Consider the following 18,533-nt stretch of genomic DNA (forward strand, 5'->3'; position numbering starts at 1 on the left):
CAGAGAGTGCCTGTCAACTCTGCTCTGATTGGCCCAATCTGAGTTTTTCAGCCTGAGAATGGACTGTCTCTCAATCAAGCAGATCACAATCACCTGAGAGATGAATGTGTTTGTGTCTTTCTGTGGCTTGCTCTGCTCTGTGGTGAATATTTTAAAATGCCTGACAAAGATCTCTGTTAGATCGAGATCTTGCACAAATAAAATTTACTGGGAGCTTTTAATACAATGCGCAGATTTTTTTTGACTCTTGCTTCAATCTGATCTTTTGATCTAGCACCTGTAAAAGTCCTTTGGATGTGAATGCGCTCCACCTTGCTTGTTCCCAGCTTCAAATGGATCCAAGAGGATGTCATAGCAGATGGGGCCTACGTATTGCTGCTGCTAAAAATAATTTGGTTTCTTCAATCTACGCAAAATTAAGGACTGGAGGAAGATGTAGCCAATTTCACTTTTATGGGAGAGAACACAATTCTCAAGCATTAAAATAGTGCAAAGTAAGATGCGCAAGGCAAGACTTGAAGAGGCCAAAATCAAGGGAGTTTCAGGATGACACAACAGAGATTTGCATCTCAGGTAAGAACCTTGTTGACATTTATAATTCTGCTCTTCCAGGAGACACTGAGTCATTCAAAACCAAAAATTATCTGATAAACAGAAATGACAGAAACTTTTACTTTTAGTATCGTGACCCAAACTGGCTGCATCACAAAGGCTGATAACAATGTCATCCTCTGTGATCAGATAGGCTATATAATAAGAGATGAAAAAGATGATTTGTTGGTCTTATTTAATTGATTTTTAATGTCTCTGTGTCATTACTAAAAATATATCACGTTTTGGAACTCCTTTTAGAAGTCTGTCAGGCTGCCTCTTGGGTCTTCAGACAACTGCAGGACAATGAAAACATCCTGATGAAACCTGCAGAATAGAGTGAATGTGCACACATTTGAAGGTAAGTGTTGTAACAAATAAAATGACAGGCAAAGCACAAATTTGACTGTGCCTGGCATATTTATTGAGGCAATATGTATAACTTTACTGTCAGGTCTGCTAGTTTCATTAGTTACACAATCACTGCCTGAAACTGACCCCTTTGCATTTTGCAAGTGAAAGAGGAGCAGTAATGGGTGCAGTTGTTGAACGGGCTACAGCAGGAGCCATGGGCAAAATGTAAATTCTATGAATTTGCATGAAAGCTTACTTCATTAAAATCAAAGACTAGCCAATTTTTATACCCAATCAAAAATACATTGTTTTTATTTGATTCACCAGGACGACAAACTACAAGTTATTGTCACAACATGTCAGTTATTGCATACAAGGGTAACTTAAACCAATTAAAAATATGACTGTACTCCTGTAAATTGATGTTTCGAATAACTTGTACTTTTGGCAAAATGCCAGTGACTAATATAAATTCTGGTATTATGACAGCTGCTGGCCAGCTGCTGATATGAGCTTAAATGTTTCATGCTTGAAAAATGAGCAGTGCAGCCTCAGTTTTCTGCCTTGTGTGAGACAATTTTGGAATAGCCTTTTGCCATTTGAAAATAACTCATGCGCTAATAAACTAATTAATAACTCAAAACTGAAATATAGATACTTCGCCACCTTCAATGTGCTCCTGTCAGGTTCAGCTCAAATTATAATAATTTAGGTGGCATCCCTCCAAATGTGCTTCTTGAGGTGGAAATAAGGTGAAATTACAAACTAATAAGCATAGCTTAGTGCCTAAGCATGCCTTGTGAAATACCTCTCAGGGCTAAAAATGAGAGTGGTTATTAGGAATGTAATTAATATTTATGAGTCCAAAACACTCTGCATATCTGAAATGTTGAAAACGAAGTTTTAATTCAACATATTTTACTCTTAATTTTAAATATAATGTAATTTAATTGGTTGTGGTGTGTCAATGACTTTCAAATGTAGCACAGACACTTAGTTTGAACTAAATTTGTGGCTTTTCATTAAATTTTTTTGTGCTGTTAAATAAAAGATGAGGTGGATTTAATAGGACGAAAACAGATAATAATTTGCTTATCAAGACTATAATACCATTGTGTCATGTTAAACATTGGTTAGTGTGTAATCTTATAGCAAGATTACTTGTCTGAACTCGCTTCCAAGATGGAGTCTTAGGCTATTTATAGGAATATAAAATGAGCTTGTGTTCTGATTTTTCAAATGAAAAGATTGCTGTTGGAGACAGGACAGACTGAATTCAGGAGTCACAGTACGGTTTAGCCACACTAGAAATAACAGGATGTATTATTAGACATCAAGCTGTTGTGACAAAACAGCAGGTGGTGGATGATTGAGTGCATGAGCGTGTATATTTTATCAAAACAATTAATGAAATCCGAAATAAAATACACTACAACTTAATTCTTAAAGACAGCATAAATCTAGGCAGTAATTATAATATATATTGAGGGAACACATCCATTTCCATATTGAAATATAATTTTAAAAAATACCCCAAAATTATTGATTTAAATGGTTTACGACAGCTCAACTGCTATGAGTACACTCACTGTCAAACACTGTACTGTCTCTCGATTTCAGTACTTTCAAACATATTAAGAAGTACAAAACTAAAATATGATATGAATGTTATGTGGCTAATATCAGGACTGATATAGTTTTTGTAAAGTGTTAGAGTGTCATTAAAAAAAGCCATACTGTATGCATTGTTTTCTGTTTGGCCCTCAAACATTTGCTGACTCCCTAAACTGGCACTTAGTTATTTAAACTTTGAAAATCCTTTATCTAGGGTTTTTGTTTTAAAATGCTATAAAGTGGTCTGTTAAGCTGTTAAGTTTCTAAAACTATTACTAGTACTTTCTATCAGAAAGGGAATTCCCCTCTGACCACCCTAAAGGTTAGGGCTGCAGAAGGTGTGGATTAAATTGATGCCCTGACAGATAAATACATTATTTAGTCTAAAGCTGATATTTAACAAGGAGTTTAAATTTTTTTTAAAAATTGAAAAATTTTTTAAAAAAATGAATTTAATGTGTCCCATATCTGAATCTTTCACTTGCAACATGTTGCTTTTCTAATCTTAGTTACAAAGTATCTTTAGGTTAAGTTGTGTCATAATGATACACGATGCCTCCTATATGATGGCACAAAAGGCCCTAGATTAATGTATGAACATTTAATAGACTGAGATTTTATCTTGCACAAACTATGAATTCATAGTTTAAGACAGTTTGCTGTACAACTAATACATATAGGTAGGTGTAGCTATGGGTGTTTTGCTTCACATTATAGAGCATATGCAAGTGATATTTTAGATTGAAAAACCTGCATTTCTTCTTAGGTTTTACTCAAAACAGTTATTCTGTGGGCTTTGTAGTCTTGCTCAGTAAGAAATGTACTTGTACAGGGATATTGTTTTGGTATGCCAATGTACTAAATGCATTTTCATGGTGGAATGAGGCTAATGACAGGAAGTAACCGGTTTACTGGTTTTGACAAAGCTAGGATTTCTCTCTCTCTCTCTCTCTCTCTCTCTTTCTCTCTCTCTCTCTCTTTCTTGCTCTCTCTCTTTCTCTCTTTCTCTCACTCTTCCATGCTTTCTAAATTGTCTGTAACCTAAATCTGTTCCCAAAATCACATTCACTGTGTTATTGTAGTTTTTTTTCTCTTTGAGTCACAGTCAGCTCTGTGGACATGTGTTTGGTCCTGTAGGCAGCATTAGAGTTTCACAAACAAAAAGGCGGACTAACTCTGGCTAAAATGCTAAAAATGTTTAGCTTTAAGATTAAAAAAGCAGCCAACCTAACCCCAGGCTATCTCTGATAGAGCTAACGGCTGTGTTTCCATGGTAACACACTATCACATCTGCTGCAACTGACAAAAAGAAGGAAAAGTGATTCCGTTCATGGTTTAACATTGCTGTGAGGTGATGAAGATTTTTGGAAGTCCTAGGAACTCGAAAGTATATGTTAGGCTCTGCTTTTGCTTCACTTTCCTTTTAATTTGTAATCTAATCCTGCGAGGCACAGAGATACCCAATGCCCAGAATACATATACTATTCAAGATAGTCATGGACCAGGCAGCTCTGTGCAAATGATGACATGAGATGTTTATCTGCAGTCTGTTTATTAGCTCTAAGCCATAGTCAAAGTCTATCTTTGTTCAACTAGCACCAGTGCTGTCAGTAGACAATTAGGAGTCAAGGCAGAGTCTGTCTCTTTGGCGCACTCTGTTGCTTTGTGAAAGTGTTCGAACTGTGAAAGTGTAACAACACATTGAAACCCAGATAATTTTATCACTCAAGTTAGAAAATAGCTTTGATGGAGTTTTGCTGTTGTTTCAAGTCTGTTTTCTTTGTGAGGGACAGAGGGGTAAGTGAGGATAAATGGAAAAATGTTTCAAAGGGCATTTGGTAAAGACCACAAGAAAGAGCATTTAAACCATGAAGGCAAGCTTTGTTTTTTGCTCGGTTTATTATATTTCCATACATATATTTCTACCATTTGTGTCTGGATTTGAGAGTAAATCCCATATTCTTGCAATAATTGCTGCTTTTAGCCTTTACTGACAGCAGCTAGTATGTGTTTGGTTTTGTTTTGTTTTTTTTGTGTGTGTTTCGGTCCATGATGGGTTCTCCAACCACAAGAACTATTTGTTTTTGTCACCTTATTGCTGTCCATGCAGATCTTTTTCTGTCATCTATTAGTTTCTGGTCATGATTACAAATAGAAGAATAGTACAAATTCAGCTGTTCGACATTCCCCTTTATCAAAAAAACATTTAAACCCATGGTGGAATGAAGCAAATAACAGGAAGCAATTGAGATTTATTAGTCTTGACAGTGACTTTTTTTTTTTTTATCAGTTTCTCTACATCTGCCTGCAGCTCTAGCCTTATGTGAGGGTGTCTGTTTGTCACTCTCTTTGAATTCCCAAAATATTAATTTGTATTTATCAGTCAGCAGATTCTCACTACCCTGTTCAGCTTGGCTGACACATGCATTTAATTTATTTACATCAATTTCATTGGTGTTTTGTCTAAAATCAGACAATTTTTTCTTCCCCTCCTTAACTTTCAAACAGTGTTGTTTAAGGTTGCAGGGATTGTGCAATAGTTTCATGATGCTTTAACAACAGAATATGTGCAATATGTGTTAAGTGCAATGTACGTGCAATATTTTGCATGTAAAATTTGCATTATGTACATTTTATTTGGTGATTTGGCTCAGTGCTGTTTTGTTCATATATGGTTCGTTGTATTGTGACTGTGAAGGCATTGGGCGCAGCATCTAAATCCAAGACAAATTTCCCAACAGGGACGATAAAGTATATCGTATTGCATCGCATCGTATTGTAACGTAACATATCATATTGTTTTGTATCATAAGTCTCTAAGCAGAATAGATGCAGGAGGTAAAACACTGCTGGTTGGGGGAGCTTTTTGTGTTGTGTCAGTGGTTCCTATCATACAGATGAACAGTCAATTGTTAGTTTTTCTAATCATTTTGTTTAAAATTAGATATTTGATGCTATAAAAAGGGAGTGTGAAGTCATGATTGACTCGTAACTGACACAGGCGTGTGTATGGGCAGGAACCATATTGTCTGTAAAAAGAAAGAAAATATGACCTGTTGGTCTTAAAAGTGAAGCCATTGAAAACATGCCTTAAACCTGCATTCTTTCCAATAGCCAGCAGGGCATGACTACACTGTTTGCAAAAAGAGGTCTGATTGTATAAAAGTCTGTGAGAAAAAGACCCTATTTCTCATTTCATTTATTATTATATAATGATTGAGTTTATGTAGACAGTAAAGCAGGGCATGATTTATGGCGTGGCTTCCTTGTGATTGATAAGTTGCTACCACAGTGGTGTCCTGGGGTTCTCGATAAGATTCAACTTAATATGATCACTTCTGGCTCCAAAAAAAAAAACAAGATTGTGACTGCCAAAATTCCAAACTAAAGGCTTTAGAACAGTAGTCCACAAATCAAAAGGTGATGTCACAGCGAATTAACTATTTGTGTGAACTTGATACTGTGGTTCCCCCTTAATCACTACTGCACAGACTCTGGTTCCAAATGAGGACACCAGAGCAAGATGGCAGCACCTTTATCTGGGAAATTTTGGCTAAATATTTGTACAGTGGGAGTGGTAGACTTACTGTCTGTCTTTACATGCAGTCTATCTGTCCTTCTGCCCATCTTTCCCATTCTCGTGAATGCAATAGGAAGGTATTGCATTACAAACATTAAATTGAACTTAGGTTTGAATTGATGAGAAGTTGGTGATCAGAGTTCATTGTGACCTCATAAAACATGTTTTTAACCATAACAAATAATTCAAAATATATATAGTACTTTTCATTAAATTCCTTAAAAGTCTTTACTACATATTCATATAAGTCAGGACATACGTGGATGAAAACCGCAACTTTATTGGCTGGCAGAGGCATACTATGCTATTATAGTTTTCTTAGATCGTGAGTCACATTACACAGGTGTTTTACTGTAATTTAACTGAAAAACAAAGGTGTTGCAACTTATTTTCCCTCATTTTTATTTCTCTTTTCATCTCACATAAACAAACATAACATCGAAAAATACAAAAAAAAGCATGTTCATTTCACATTAACACTCACTTGGCAATGCAAAATACAGTTACACAGGCCAAGTAGACACATGAGTTTTTATTCAAACAGTATACATTTCACTGCCAAGTTCATTTATAAATCCAACAGTTTGAATAAATACTGTGCAGCATCTTTATCCTTAGCCGCCATCTTATCTTTACAATGCCTTGTCAAAACAGAAAAATGGCAGATGATGAATCATAAATTATTCTAACAAATGACATCTGATAAAATCAAGACATTCTGGCAACAATAAAAATTGCTTGTATAACTCTTATTTTACTCTGTTAGTTTTCAAAAATATTTGTTTCAAAAATCAGCTGGATATCAAACAAAGCAATCACCAGTAATCATGTAGTGTCAGCTGGCTTGTTTAAAAGACATGGAGACCATCTGATGTAAAATCTGAAGAAATAAGCAGTAATAATGAGGACTGTGTTAGCTGTCTTGCAGAAGATGCGAACACCTGTCAACTGTGATCTGTGTAACATTGATGCACAGTTCTTCCAAGTGACAGCACTTGAAGTAAGTCCAAGAAGATGGCTCCTGCTGCATCCACTTCCAAAAAGTGGCTTCAAGCATCTCACAAGACATTTCATCTAAATAAACATGACCGGAATGAAGGACTGAGATAAAGTTTTAGTCCTGTTTGTGCTGGGATCAAGACGTCATTCTCTGTCCACAGCTTTAATCAAGCTATGATTCTCAGATGTTTCGTTAACACAAAAATTATGTCCTATCGCAGTCTTTCCTGCATGTTGGTCCAATGTGGCCCTTTGAAAAATAAATAAAAGATTCTCTGGTGGCCGTCTAAATGTCAGTCTCCTTCAGGCCATAGCAGTCTGCCAGATCATAGAACTGATAATTGTTCTGCTCACAGGAGTTGTAAATCCCCATAGAAACTGTGTCTACTATATCAATCCGACCTACTGCAGGTGTGGTTCCCTTTCCTGGCCCTCCCTTGATTTTATTCGACAGATTGTTCACTTTCTCTTTGAGCTGGAAGGAAGATTTTTGCAGTGGTGGAAACAGACTCCATCTCTTGAAACTTAGCGAGCGCCCTTTCCCCTTGTGTAACAAAGAGCTGCCACAGGACTCGTGCACGGCATAGCCGGGCTTACAGTCTCCCCTCTGATCCCTCGACATTCCTTTGACAGCTGTCCGCCACCTCTGGTTGTAGAAGCGACGCAGGACCCTCTGTCTTTGGTGACACTGGCACCTGATGAGCCGAGTGAACGCCCGCTGGAACTCTTTGCTGGAGCAGGGATAGATCATGGGGTTGATGCAGCTGTTGAAGTAGCCCAACCAGAAGACCACCTTAAACACAGTGTCGGATGGCTTCAGTGCCGGGAAGAAGGCACCTAAAAGGAAATGGAGCCATGACAAAAAATTGTGAGTTAACATACAGAAAATACACAATACAAGGACAGCATACTGCTGTCATTTTTTTTTTTTTACAAAATATAGTGGTAAGAGAATATCTATTATCATTTATTTATAGTAAATGCTAAATATCTGACCATAATTTTTGGTAAACGGATGTTGTGTGCCAGTTTGTCAATCTGGATTTTAATCAGCTTCAAATATTTAAAAATGAATTGACTGGAATACTTTATACTTTATAATAATTTGTCAAAAAATGCCTTAGTCCCGAGACCCAAGCTTTTGTTTGGTTTGCTTTTTTTTTAATCTCTCATAGCTAGTTGGGATCAGTATCTGATATGTATATATTAAAAAAAAAAACAACTAAGCATTGTCCTTAAACAGTAAGTAGTTTCGGGTAGACAAGTGATGTCCTCATACAGCAATGGTGGGTTTATTTTCAATAGTCACCAGTGTGCAATTCAGCATAAAACTGTTTATTTCAAAGTCTAAAGATTGTTGTGCAAAAACAAAATGGCAAACAATGCAGCATTTGTTCAATGTTTTGTAAATCTTAGGGTTAGGGGTTACTCTTCAAGTCTAAGGTTGTTCAAAACGGTTCATTTCAATGCCTGAACACGACCACACAAAACTGCAAATATTGAACACATATCTAAAAGTTTTGTGATTTGTTTATTTTGTAACTCTGTATAAATTTTCCTTGCTTGATAATTTAAGCTTGGAATGTCCTTTATGTCTATAAGAACAATCTGTCACACTTAATTAGCTGTGAAATGCTGCAGTAATACAATAATAAAGTCCCAATTTACAGTGTCTTAGCTTGTTACTATTGCTGAAATTAGTCAAATTTTATCGGCTATAGACTGACTTGGCAGGGATGGTCGCCATCTTGTTTTTACATAAATTATAATACTTTTCTACCACTATATGGCACCAAAAAAGTGTCCACAAACAAGAACAACAGGTCTAACTTGAGGAGACAGCTGTGCAGGAGGTTAAGCATATGTACAGCTGTATTATGTTTATGCTACATATTTATATTTTTCATTCCTCTGACAGTAGTATATTCGCAGCAATATGGGTATGATGATTTATTGTGCGGCTGTAGCTGTTTGCTTGTGTTTATATATGGAAACAGATGAGGTTCTGACATTTTGTTGACTTTTATTGATGGGGACAGATATTTACGGAGCATGCTTCAACTTGCAAGCCCCAGTGCACACAACTCTTTTCATGACACTTTTGTTTTAGTTGAATATATGTGATGATAAGACATTTTCTTATTAGTGCGAAGTGTTTGATGTTTTTTCGTTGAATGGCTTTAATTGATGCACATTTATCTGACATTAACCAGGCTGTAAAGAACATAAGGAGGATTTAAATGTCCATGTGGTGTGTGATTTCTCTGACGGGATATGGTCAAATGTACACCATGTTTTAATGAGTCAGCACAGAGGTAGTGTGCCAGTACCTGATTCTGCATGTAACACATGTACACTGCCTTGAATTGCACAGGTTTACTCAAACCATATCTTTGTCATTAGTGTCGGTATGATGGAAATTCCTGCCATGGATAACTTTAACTTCTTATTATCAGCTTTTGGGTTGATAGAGCATTAAAATTAAATAGCTAAGACTCTTTCTGGGACATTAATTGTCTAGCAGCATTTAAGAAAATTTGGATTGAGGCCTTTTAATGTACTTACATGTAACAGTCCAGAATGCAAATATACCATTAATTAGTACATACAAGTTTGAGTCAAAGGGTCAGTTTTCTTTCTGCATGCTATCAAACCAAGCCCTAGCTGCTCAGTAGTGCCCTGAGAAGAACCTCTTTAATGCTGTTTTAGTTGTCTATGTAGGTAAGTATAAAACTGGTGCCCTTCCTGGGGGCTGGGTCTAGTTTTACAAGATACCACTACCTACCACTTGTGCCATGGCCCCACCTTTGTGGGTGCACCACTGTAGCCACTCCAGTCCAGTCTCCCCTGACCTGGACTTAAAACAGCTGCTGACCTGGACATGGAGGCAATGTCACAGTGCTAATGTCGAGTCTGTACTGCCTGGGCCCAGAATTCCATTTTCAGTTTCAGTTCTAATGTGAAAGTATACAATTGGCTTGCATGTGATTTTCAAAGTAATGGTTTCCAGCTGCTTTGACATCAGCTGCAAACAACATACTGTGCACTTGATTGTGGCATTTACTCAGAGACAACAGCTGCATATTAAAACAGAGGTCACACTCTTACTTGTAACTTTTTTCTGCAGCATGAACAGTATTCTGAGTGTAGCATTGTTGCATCATTACTCTGCTTTCATCGCTACTGAAAGCGAGTTCTGGCACAACACAGTTAAAAATTAAGATGAATAAAGTGATTAAAGGAAGTGATGTTCTCCATTAACTCTTTTTACTGAAATGACATCACCTTCAAGGCAGACAGCAAATGATTCACCACTCTGATGCACAATTTTCCTATCTTTTAGATTTTCTTTGCCTTTTAGATAAAATTATCCTTCACATCTCAATGTCTGTAAGATAAATGCTCTTTTAAATCTTCTGTGTGGACAGGGTTTTTTAAAAGTTCACATTGGCTCATATCCTAGAACATAAATGAATGCTTTGAATACATGTTGAAGTCCATCAAGGAGTCTGGGGACCTGTCCAATTTTTCCCACAAAATTTTGTGATATCTCTTTTGTGTGATCAAACAGAATCCCAATCAGTCCACATTTACAGTGCTTAAAGAATAATCTGCTTGACATCAAATGCTCCGATTGAGGGTCAGCCTTTGATGGCTTTTTAAAACTCCAAAACTGATCATAAATATATACTTTCATTATTTTTAATGGCTAAACTGTTCACTGAAACAGCTGGGTACTGTAGTGTCTTACAAAAATGACTCCGACAGGAATACACAGTGTACATGTTGGGGAATAATTTCGGCTGCAAATTTGCTGTGTTAGTATTTAGAGCAGCAGGACAGAGTACTGAAAATAAACTACAGTGCCCATGTGCATCATAATACAAAAACATGTCACCCAGTGCAACAGTGTAACTCAGTGATTTGTTTTTAATAATTCTTGTACAACAAAGGAGGTCTCTGGCACAGAAAAATTAGGTATATCAGACTTTGGCTTTAAAAGCTACAAATGAGAGCTGCAGGAATGAGTCCTAAATGAGTTAGCATTTTAACACTCCAGGTCTCCTCATCTCAAAGTCAATGGGCTTTTGTCAGATGCCTAAAATGAGATCTGTGGTTAATACAAGCTTAGGAGCCTTTCACAATTTGTTATACAACATAAAATACATCAGCAATACCCCACTCGTGAATTTTGAAGCTTTTTGAGTGTCTTTAAAAAGGCGGTTGCTAACAAGTGCCTACATGAGTAGTGGCTACAAGTGGCTTGTCATCATGCCAAACACAGCTGTAGCCTTGTTGTGGTGGTGACATGGTGGTGATTGCATTCACGCTCAAAATCATAAAAGTGGTGTTCATCTGTGAGGACTACCTTACTGAACCAAACATGTAATCATCACAAACTTTTGTTTGCCACAGAGCAACGCTAACTTCCGTGAAAACCACATAAAACTCATTTAAAAATTTCAACTCATGTAATATTTAAATACATTTTCTGCAAAACAAAGTTATCTCTATCAGACCAATTATTTCAGTCTTCCAGAATATGAAATGCATAATATACATTTTAAAACAAAGGCAGTCAACAATAAACCTTAATAATCTAAAGCTTGAACATGTATTTCTTTGTGCCTTTATAGTGGTTGGATTTAAATCAGAAACAAATAAAGTAAAACCAGCCTATTATGATACCGTAAGGTATTCATACTTAAATTTTGACTCAACATTCCCAGTGTGATATGGTAGTACTTGAAACTGAGGGACAAATGGCATTCAAAGTAATTCTGAAGGTCTGTTTCCCCGTATTCCATCAGTTTCTAGTATTCATGAGCCTGGTGCACTAATATAGGCAAATCGTGTTAGGGCACTCTCTGGAGCTTCAGATGAGTCAGACTACTCCGTCTAGATTTGCATCATCACAGAGAAAGGGCTGATTGGCACAAGAGGTGCTAAAAGTACATGTCTGCCTCTCAGCAAAGGTTACTCATTAATGATGTGTCTCATCAACAACATCAATCTGTCTGACTGACCAAGTATGGGTAAACAGGGCTTGGAATCGGAGGTTGGGACTATTTCATTCTCGTCAGTCAGTCATTTAGGAAACAACCCCCTAAAGGGATGAATCCATAAAACATAGTGACACGTTATTGATCCCTATGGGGACTATATCCTTTAAACTACTTCCTCTGAGGTGGTCAGCACTCAGCTAAGATTGCAGGACAGCATGTCTGCGGGGATTCCGCAGGACAGATGGTTTCCAGTAAATTCCTAGTTCCGAGATTTCAGCTTTAGCAATCACATTACAGAGTCGTTCTTGTGGTTTGACTCATATTATAATGCAAATTAGAAACCTCTACCATCTACCAGGATTTATATGTTGAAAACAACTTAAGGTATTACCAGATCTACGTCTTAATTTGGCAGAGCTTTTGTTCTCTCTTTTGAATACTGATTTTTAGGAGTGCCACTCTGAGTCATAAGCCCTTTCAGACTTCTGGGTGGCATTTCCCAAGAGCTGGCTGTGTAATATAATCACAAAGGCATCATATGATAATGAAAATGAAAATGAGTTTGTCAATCAAGGCATGTTTCAGATTGGCCTCAATTTGTATAACCGATATAAAGCATAAAAATGTTCCAATTATATGATAATGTGGCCTATGTAATGTGATGATGTGTTTGTGCCATTGTACATTCATTTATGTTCTTACTAATTTTCAATGACAAGAGAAGTATCTATCCATCTTTGATTTCTGGATACAAATAATCTTGCCCTTTCCACTCCCATTGAGTGCATCAAGTGATTACCAGCTCCCATTCATTTCTTGCACCCTCCCTTCTCTCCCTGCAGGCTTTGCTGTAATATAATTTAATTAAATAAATGTGGAGGTGCAGCAAGAATGAGAGTGCTGTAAGTGCTACACTCAGTAAGATACTGGCCATTTGTTCATAATGTCCCTCACAATCAATTAAGTGAAATATATGCTAAATTAAAATTCATGAGGCCACATTAAGTGTGTGTGTGTGTGTGTGTGTGTGTGTGTGTGTGTGTGTGTGTGTGTGTGTGTGTGTGTGTTGTGGTAAATACCATTACTTTCTGTAAGTGCAGCATTATATGCATATTGCATACTTCACTTTGATTTATGTATGATCTATAATGACTTGTATTGGTCATTCCAACTGGAGGGCCTTTTTCAACTAACCTTTCCTCATCATTTCCGATACTGCTCTCCATTTAAAAGCTGTTTTTAACATAAACACCTTCATTTTAAGTTTTCAGCATGAATAATTTCTTATTTTTGAGACTTCCAGGTAGAATTTAATGTTATAATTTAGCTGTGACCTTTCCCTGCTGCAAATGGAGACTATGAAACAAACAAATAGTGTCTCTTTGTTCACTTTTTTATGTTGCTATGTGAGAAACAGGGTGTCGCAGTGGGATGAAAAGTGGGAGCGATTACCTAGGGCCCCACTGGGAGACGGGGGGTTCTCAAAAAGCTTTAATAACAAGTTTTATTTTGTTTGCAATATGTTATTTCTAGGTAAGTAGTGCAATAATTAAATTATATGACTAAATCAGTTGAAAGACTAAATTTTGTGTAAAAAAAAAAACAAAAACAGAGGAAGCTCTCTGGGGCTCCATCTCACCCCTTAAAGGTGCAGTACAGTTTAGTCCACCCTTGTACTTCCTTTAAAAGCAGTTAAAGCAAACTTAAGAATGACAGTCTATGCTACTGGAGCACATAGTCATGTATTTCCCCCAAAAAGAAAGAAATGAAGGAAAGGGAAAGAAGCAAACCCCACCCCCCTACCCGTGGGTAAGACTCTTACTAAAACAGGTAACCCACTGAAAATGATATATGGAATGAGCAGCTATGATTGATGCAAGCTGCTGGAAGCATTTTGGAGTACTCATTAGTGAAGAATGTCAGTCTGTTGTGACTGCTCTTTAAAAAAATGTTATAATAACCACCTGAAAAAAAAAAAAACTCCCAGAAATATAACATGCATGAAAACAAGCCACATGAATGGTCACATTACAGATTTGACCTTTTCTGGCCAGAATATTGTTTTTTATAATCTAACAATCTTAGTTTTGATTACTTTCTGGCAGAGTTCCTTAACAATAAATAAATAAACTGAGAATGGAATCCGGCAATCTTCTGTTATCTGCTAGGGCGTAGGTTTTGATTCAATACTGAGGGGAACACATCTTAAAATAGGGGGTTAGGGGTCCTCTGCAAGAAAATTTTGAGCACGTAAAACTTAATTTCCTGTATTCTGTTCATTTTTTTTCACGGATTTGTGCCTTTTTGCATAAACTTTTTATGCAAATGAGCCCTCAGCTACTTTCATGCTGGGGGGGGGGGTTACACATTTTCTAAATAATAAAGGGGATAAGCCCCTGTGATCGTAGTTGTGGTTCGTTTTTTTTAATACTGGCAGCCTCACGTTGGACGCTGTGAAGAGAAATTTTACGCGGCTCTCAAGAGGAGCTGCAGGCTGAAAAAGTTGAATCACTCCAGGTGACGCAAATGCATTAATTACCCGTGTTAAAATTAATAAGCTCGAAAACATATAAATGCAAACGATTTAATCAGTCCAGGTGTTGAATTAAAAATTCAAATAGGTCACTGGAAGGATTATAATTTCCAAGGCAAAGTACAGGACCATTCATGAAACTTAAACATCCAAAGGACGCACTGGTGTGCAATTTACGTTGAAATATAAAGTTATAAGACATACCCATCGGCAGAAAGAAGAAAAAGGGCAGCCAGCACAAGATGAACATCCCCACAACGATGGCGAGGGTTTTAGCAGCCTTTTTCTCCCTGGAGAACTTCATCAGCCGCACTGAGAGCGAACTTCGAAACGGATGGTTTTTGTTGCTTTTGGAGCTGGTCTGGCGCGCGTCCTCCAGCACGCTGCGACAGTGTATCCGGAGCACCACTTCCATCGACTTGTTTCTCTCTCGTTTGACGCCCGCTTCGAGGCTTTTGGTAGTCCTACGGGCCACCACGTAGACCCTGAAATACATGATGAGGATGACCAGGAGCGGGAGGTAGAAAGAGAAGAGCGAGGAGAAGAGCGCGTAGCCCGGCTCCTCTGTGATGCTGCAGATCCTGTCATCCACAGGCGGCGGTTCCTTCCATCCCAGCAGCGGTCCGACAGAAATGACCGTGGATGACACCCAGACTAGCACTAAAATAGCCACTGCCCTTCTCTCTGTCATAATAGTCGGGTATTTAAGACAGTGTTTAACACCTATGTACCTGTCGATAGAGATGACGCAAAGGCTGAGGATGGATGCGGTGCAGCAGAGCACATCCACCGCTGCCCAGATGTTACAGAAAACCCGGCCAAACACCCAGCATCCCAAAACCTCTAGAGACGCAGAAAAAGGCAGCACAATAATGCTCAGCAGCAGGTCTGCCATAGCTAGGTTGACAATAAAGAAGTTTGTGACAGTCTGCAAATGTTTATTGCACAGCACAGACAGGATAACCAAAATGTTCCCAATAATTGCCACCGCAATGAAAACAGAGAGAAAGATCCCGACACCGACAACCTGTGAGTCCATTGTGAAGTTCGGGCATGTTGTGATGCTGTCGTTTGGAAAGATTTGGTCCAGGACAGATCCATTGAAAGCTTCAGCAAAATAGATCCCATAGTTGCTTTCGTTCCTCAAGTTAGAGTCTGTCATTTTAAAACGCCATAAAGAGAACTTCAGAGTAAGTTTTCTAAAGAAAGCAGCGTAACAGGCATTGTTTCATCTCAGTCTCTCTTCCCAGTGAAGCGGGCGTCCTCCGAGTAATATTTGAAAAACAAAATTAATAAGAAAAGTCCTTATAAATGTAGGCGAATGCATGCATGACTATGGAGCTGTTGTTTGGGGAAAAATTAAGAAAGAAACACTTAAAATATGATTCAGGTTTTCATTCTGTACTAAGTAAAAGTATAATTTAGCCACAACAAAAAAAGAACAAAACAATCAATTACGTTTAGCCGCATTTTCACGCATTTCTTCCCTGCGATGGTTTTCCACTGGTGGCATCCTTTGCAACAACTCCCCGATCAGAGTCAGAGCTGGTACAGCGGGTCTGAACCTACAGCTCCACCCACACGTCACACATTTACTGTTGCGTTCACAGACTCCAAAACAGAGCATGTCTTTAAATCCAGTCACGAATTCTAAAACACATACTTATTGAACCTGGACTGCCTTCTTTTATTTCTTTTTGGACTTGGTTAAAAAAAAAAAAAAAAAACATCTAAGATGTCTACCTCTGGAGTCTCATAATGCCCTCATGGAAAGCTCCTCTCACCCATCCATCAAAGACAAGACAAAGCAGCAGCAGCATCAGTAACATCATCTAAACAGCCACCGGGCACCAGCAAGACAATTCTGACCACTGGAATGAAAAACTGGGCGCCTTCAGGCAAAGCTGTGATGTTCTCCAGCGACTCTGCAGCTGCCATCCTCAGGCCTGTGTGTGCATTTCTTAGGACAGGCCTGTACAAACCACCGGGGAGCCTGGAGGAGAGGAAAGGTCAAGAGGCAGAGTCACAGAGCGGACAGACAGTCCCTGCATGGGAAAACATCAGCTCAGTGAGTGTAACATACCATCTTTTAATGTGTGCTGTGATGGACTTCAGTGGAAACCTATGAGAAGTGAATCTAATTCCAAATTTACAGACTTTACTCTCTGCAGAGACTAGACTCCTGTGGCAAACATCACATCATGCTGATTGTTCCTTGCTGATTGTGGTATGCACATCAGCTCTCCTTATTTGATTTGGAAGAAATTGATATAATTATCTGAGCATGAGCTGCAGTTTCTTGCAAATTAACCTGTAAATTATCCTACCTGTAAAATCAGTTACTGCCATTATGAACAGTATTGATGGATTGCCAGATATGTTTTATTTGAAGGCAAGGCAAGTTAATTTATGTAGCACATTGCAGCAACAAGGCAATTAGAAGTGCTCTACATAAAACATCAAAAGCATCAAGACAATGTGCAAAAGAAACACATTTTAAAATGACATTTAAATACAATTAAAAACAGTCATTAATTAGCCAAGAGAATAGAAAATAAAAACAAGCCATGATAGAAAAAGACAGGTGTAACATACAAAATAAAAGTTAAAGTGCAGTGTAAGAAACAAATAAATATTTGATAGTAAAAGGCAGCAGCAAACTGAAAAAAGTCTTTTTCAGGAAAAAAAAGAGACTTTCAGTGGAATTTCAGTTTTATGGGTGTTTGTTCCAGATATATGGTGTATGAAAAGTTAACGCTGCTTCAACATGTTTATTTTGACTTGGTGGATAGAATGCAGACCTGTCCCAGATGACCTGAGAGGTCTGGATAGTTCATAATGTAGCAGAAGAGCAGAAATTTGTTTTGGCTTTGTTTTAAACCATTCCTTGCTTAATAAACCAACAGTGGTACTTATCGAGAAATCAATTCTCTGACAGGCATGCAGCCAATGTAAAGACCTCAGAACTGCAGTGATGTGACTCACAGTGGAGCAGCAGCGTTCTGAATCAGCTGCAGCAGATTGATCAATTTGTTTGGGAGACCTTATAGGACACCGTTACAGTAGTCTAATCTACTGGAGATAAATGCATGAACAATTTTTCCAGATCCTGCCAAGACATAAGTCAAAATTTTAAGATAAACTTTTGGGAAACTTCAGTTTTTCCCACACAAAACAGCCAGAGCCCACTAAAGTCCAGAATTACATCTGAGACTGGCTCAAAAAAGTCTAAACATATCAACCATCACCTCCTTGCATTTGTGAGTTTCCATCTTTATCTGCATATTAGTCAGTGTATTACCTACAGTCGATGTAGATGACAGCCGGCATGCTCTCAGTTCAGAGAAGCAGTCTGGAGCCTGAAGCTAAGCAATGTACTGTTGTGGATGACATACTGTATTTTAGCCACCTAAAAAAGTCCCACCTAAAAAAAAATCAATATCAGTTTAAGTGTACGCAATGTTGAGAGTATTTTCACCATTTTACCTTCCTGTCAGACAGCTAGTTTTGACCGGGAAGCCGTTAGCTGCTTCAGTTCCCCATCTATGCTGTTGTCAAAGCTGCCAGTCTCCATTTATTAAAAACTAATTTTATCTCACAGAACACTGGAGCTGCTGGCTTACTGCTGCTTCAATCATTCTGTTATTGTGTGACTTTTGTCATTCCAAAGTGACCCTTTCAAACAGCAAAGTCACACAACAGCGCAAACAAAATAACTGTGGTAGACTATCAGCTCCTGTGCTCAGTGATGTTAAATCGTTGTTTTTCTCAGTGGAGTCTGGCTTTGGAGTCTGGCTTTGGAAAGAGCGATATAACAGCTTCATTTTCCTATAGGAAATCCCTATCTGGCATTAAG

At 38.0% G+C, this 18,533-nt stretch overlaps 1 protein-coding gene and 1 long non-coding RNA gene across 2 annotated transcripts; one reads left to right on the forward strand and one right to left on the reverse strand.

Moving 5' to 3' along the window:
- The first annotated feature begins 378 nt into the window (after positions 1–378).
- LOC121942318 lies at positions 379–7,829 on the forward strand. Its single transcript, XR_006105798.1, has 3 exons — positions 379–573; positions 853–952; positions 7,772–7,829. It is a non-coding gene; the product is annotated as an uncharacterized LOC121942318 (long non-coding RNA).
- adra1d (adrenoceptor alpha 1D) lies at positions 6,540–16,180 on the reverse strand. Its single transcript, XM_042485489.1, has 2 exons — positions 14,882–16,180; positions 6,540–7,975 (listed from the first exon to the last, which is right to left on the reverse strand). The coding sequence occupies exons 1-2, from the start codon at positions 15,837–15,839 to the stop codon at positions 7,425–7,427; spliced, it is 1,509 nt and encodes a 502-aa protein (XP_042341423.1). The 5' UTR covers positions 15,840–16,180; the 3' UTR covers positions 6,540–7,424.
- Between the last annotated feature and the right edge of the window lie 2,353 nt (positions 16,181–18,533).

This window comes from Plectropomus leopardus, chromosome 4 (assembly GCF_008729295.1).
Source record: "Plectropomus leopardus isolate mb chromosome 4, YSFRI_Pleo_2.0, whole genome shotgun sequence".
NCBI classification, from domain to species: domain Eukaryota; kingdom Metazoa; phylum Chordata; class Actinopteri; order Perciformes; family Serranidae; genus Plectropomus; species Plectropomus leopardus.

Excerpts from the sequence above, each read along its gene's own strand:
- adra1d (XM_042485489.1), bottom strand. The coding sequence starts at position 15,839 with ATGACAGACTCTAACTTGAGGAACGAAAGCAACTATGGGATCTATTTT. Across the intron at positions 7,976-14,881 it reads TTTCTTCTTTCTGCCGATGG|GTGCCTTCTTCCCGGCACTG; the intron begins GTATGTCTTATA and ends ATTTCCTTTTAG.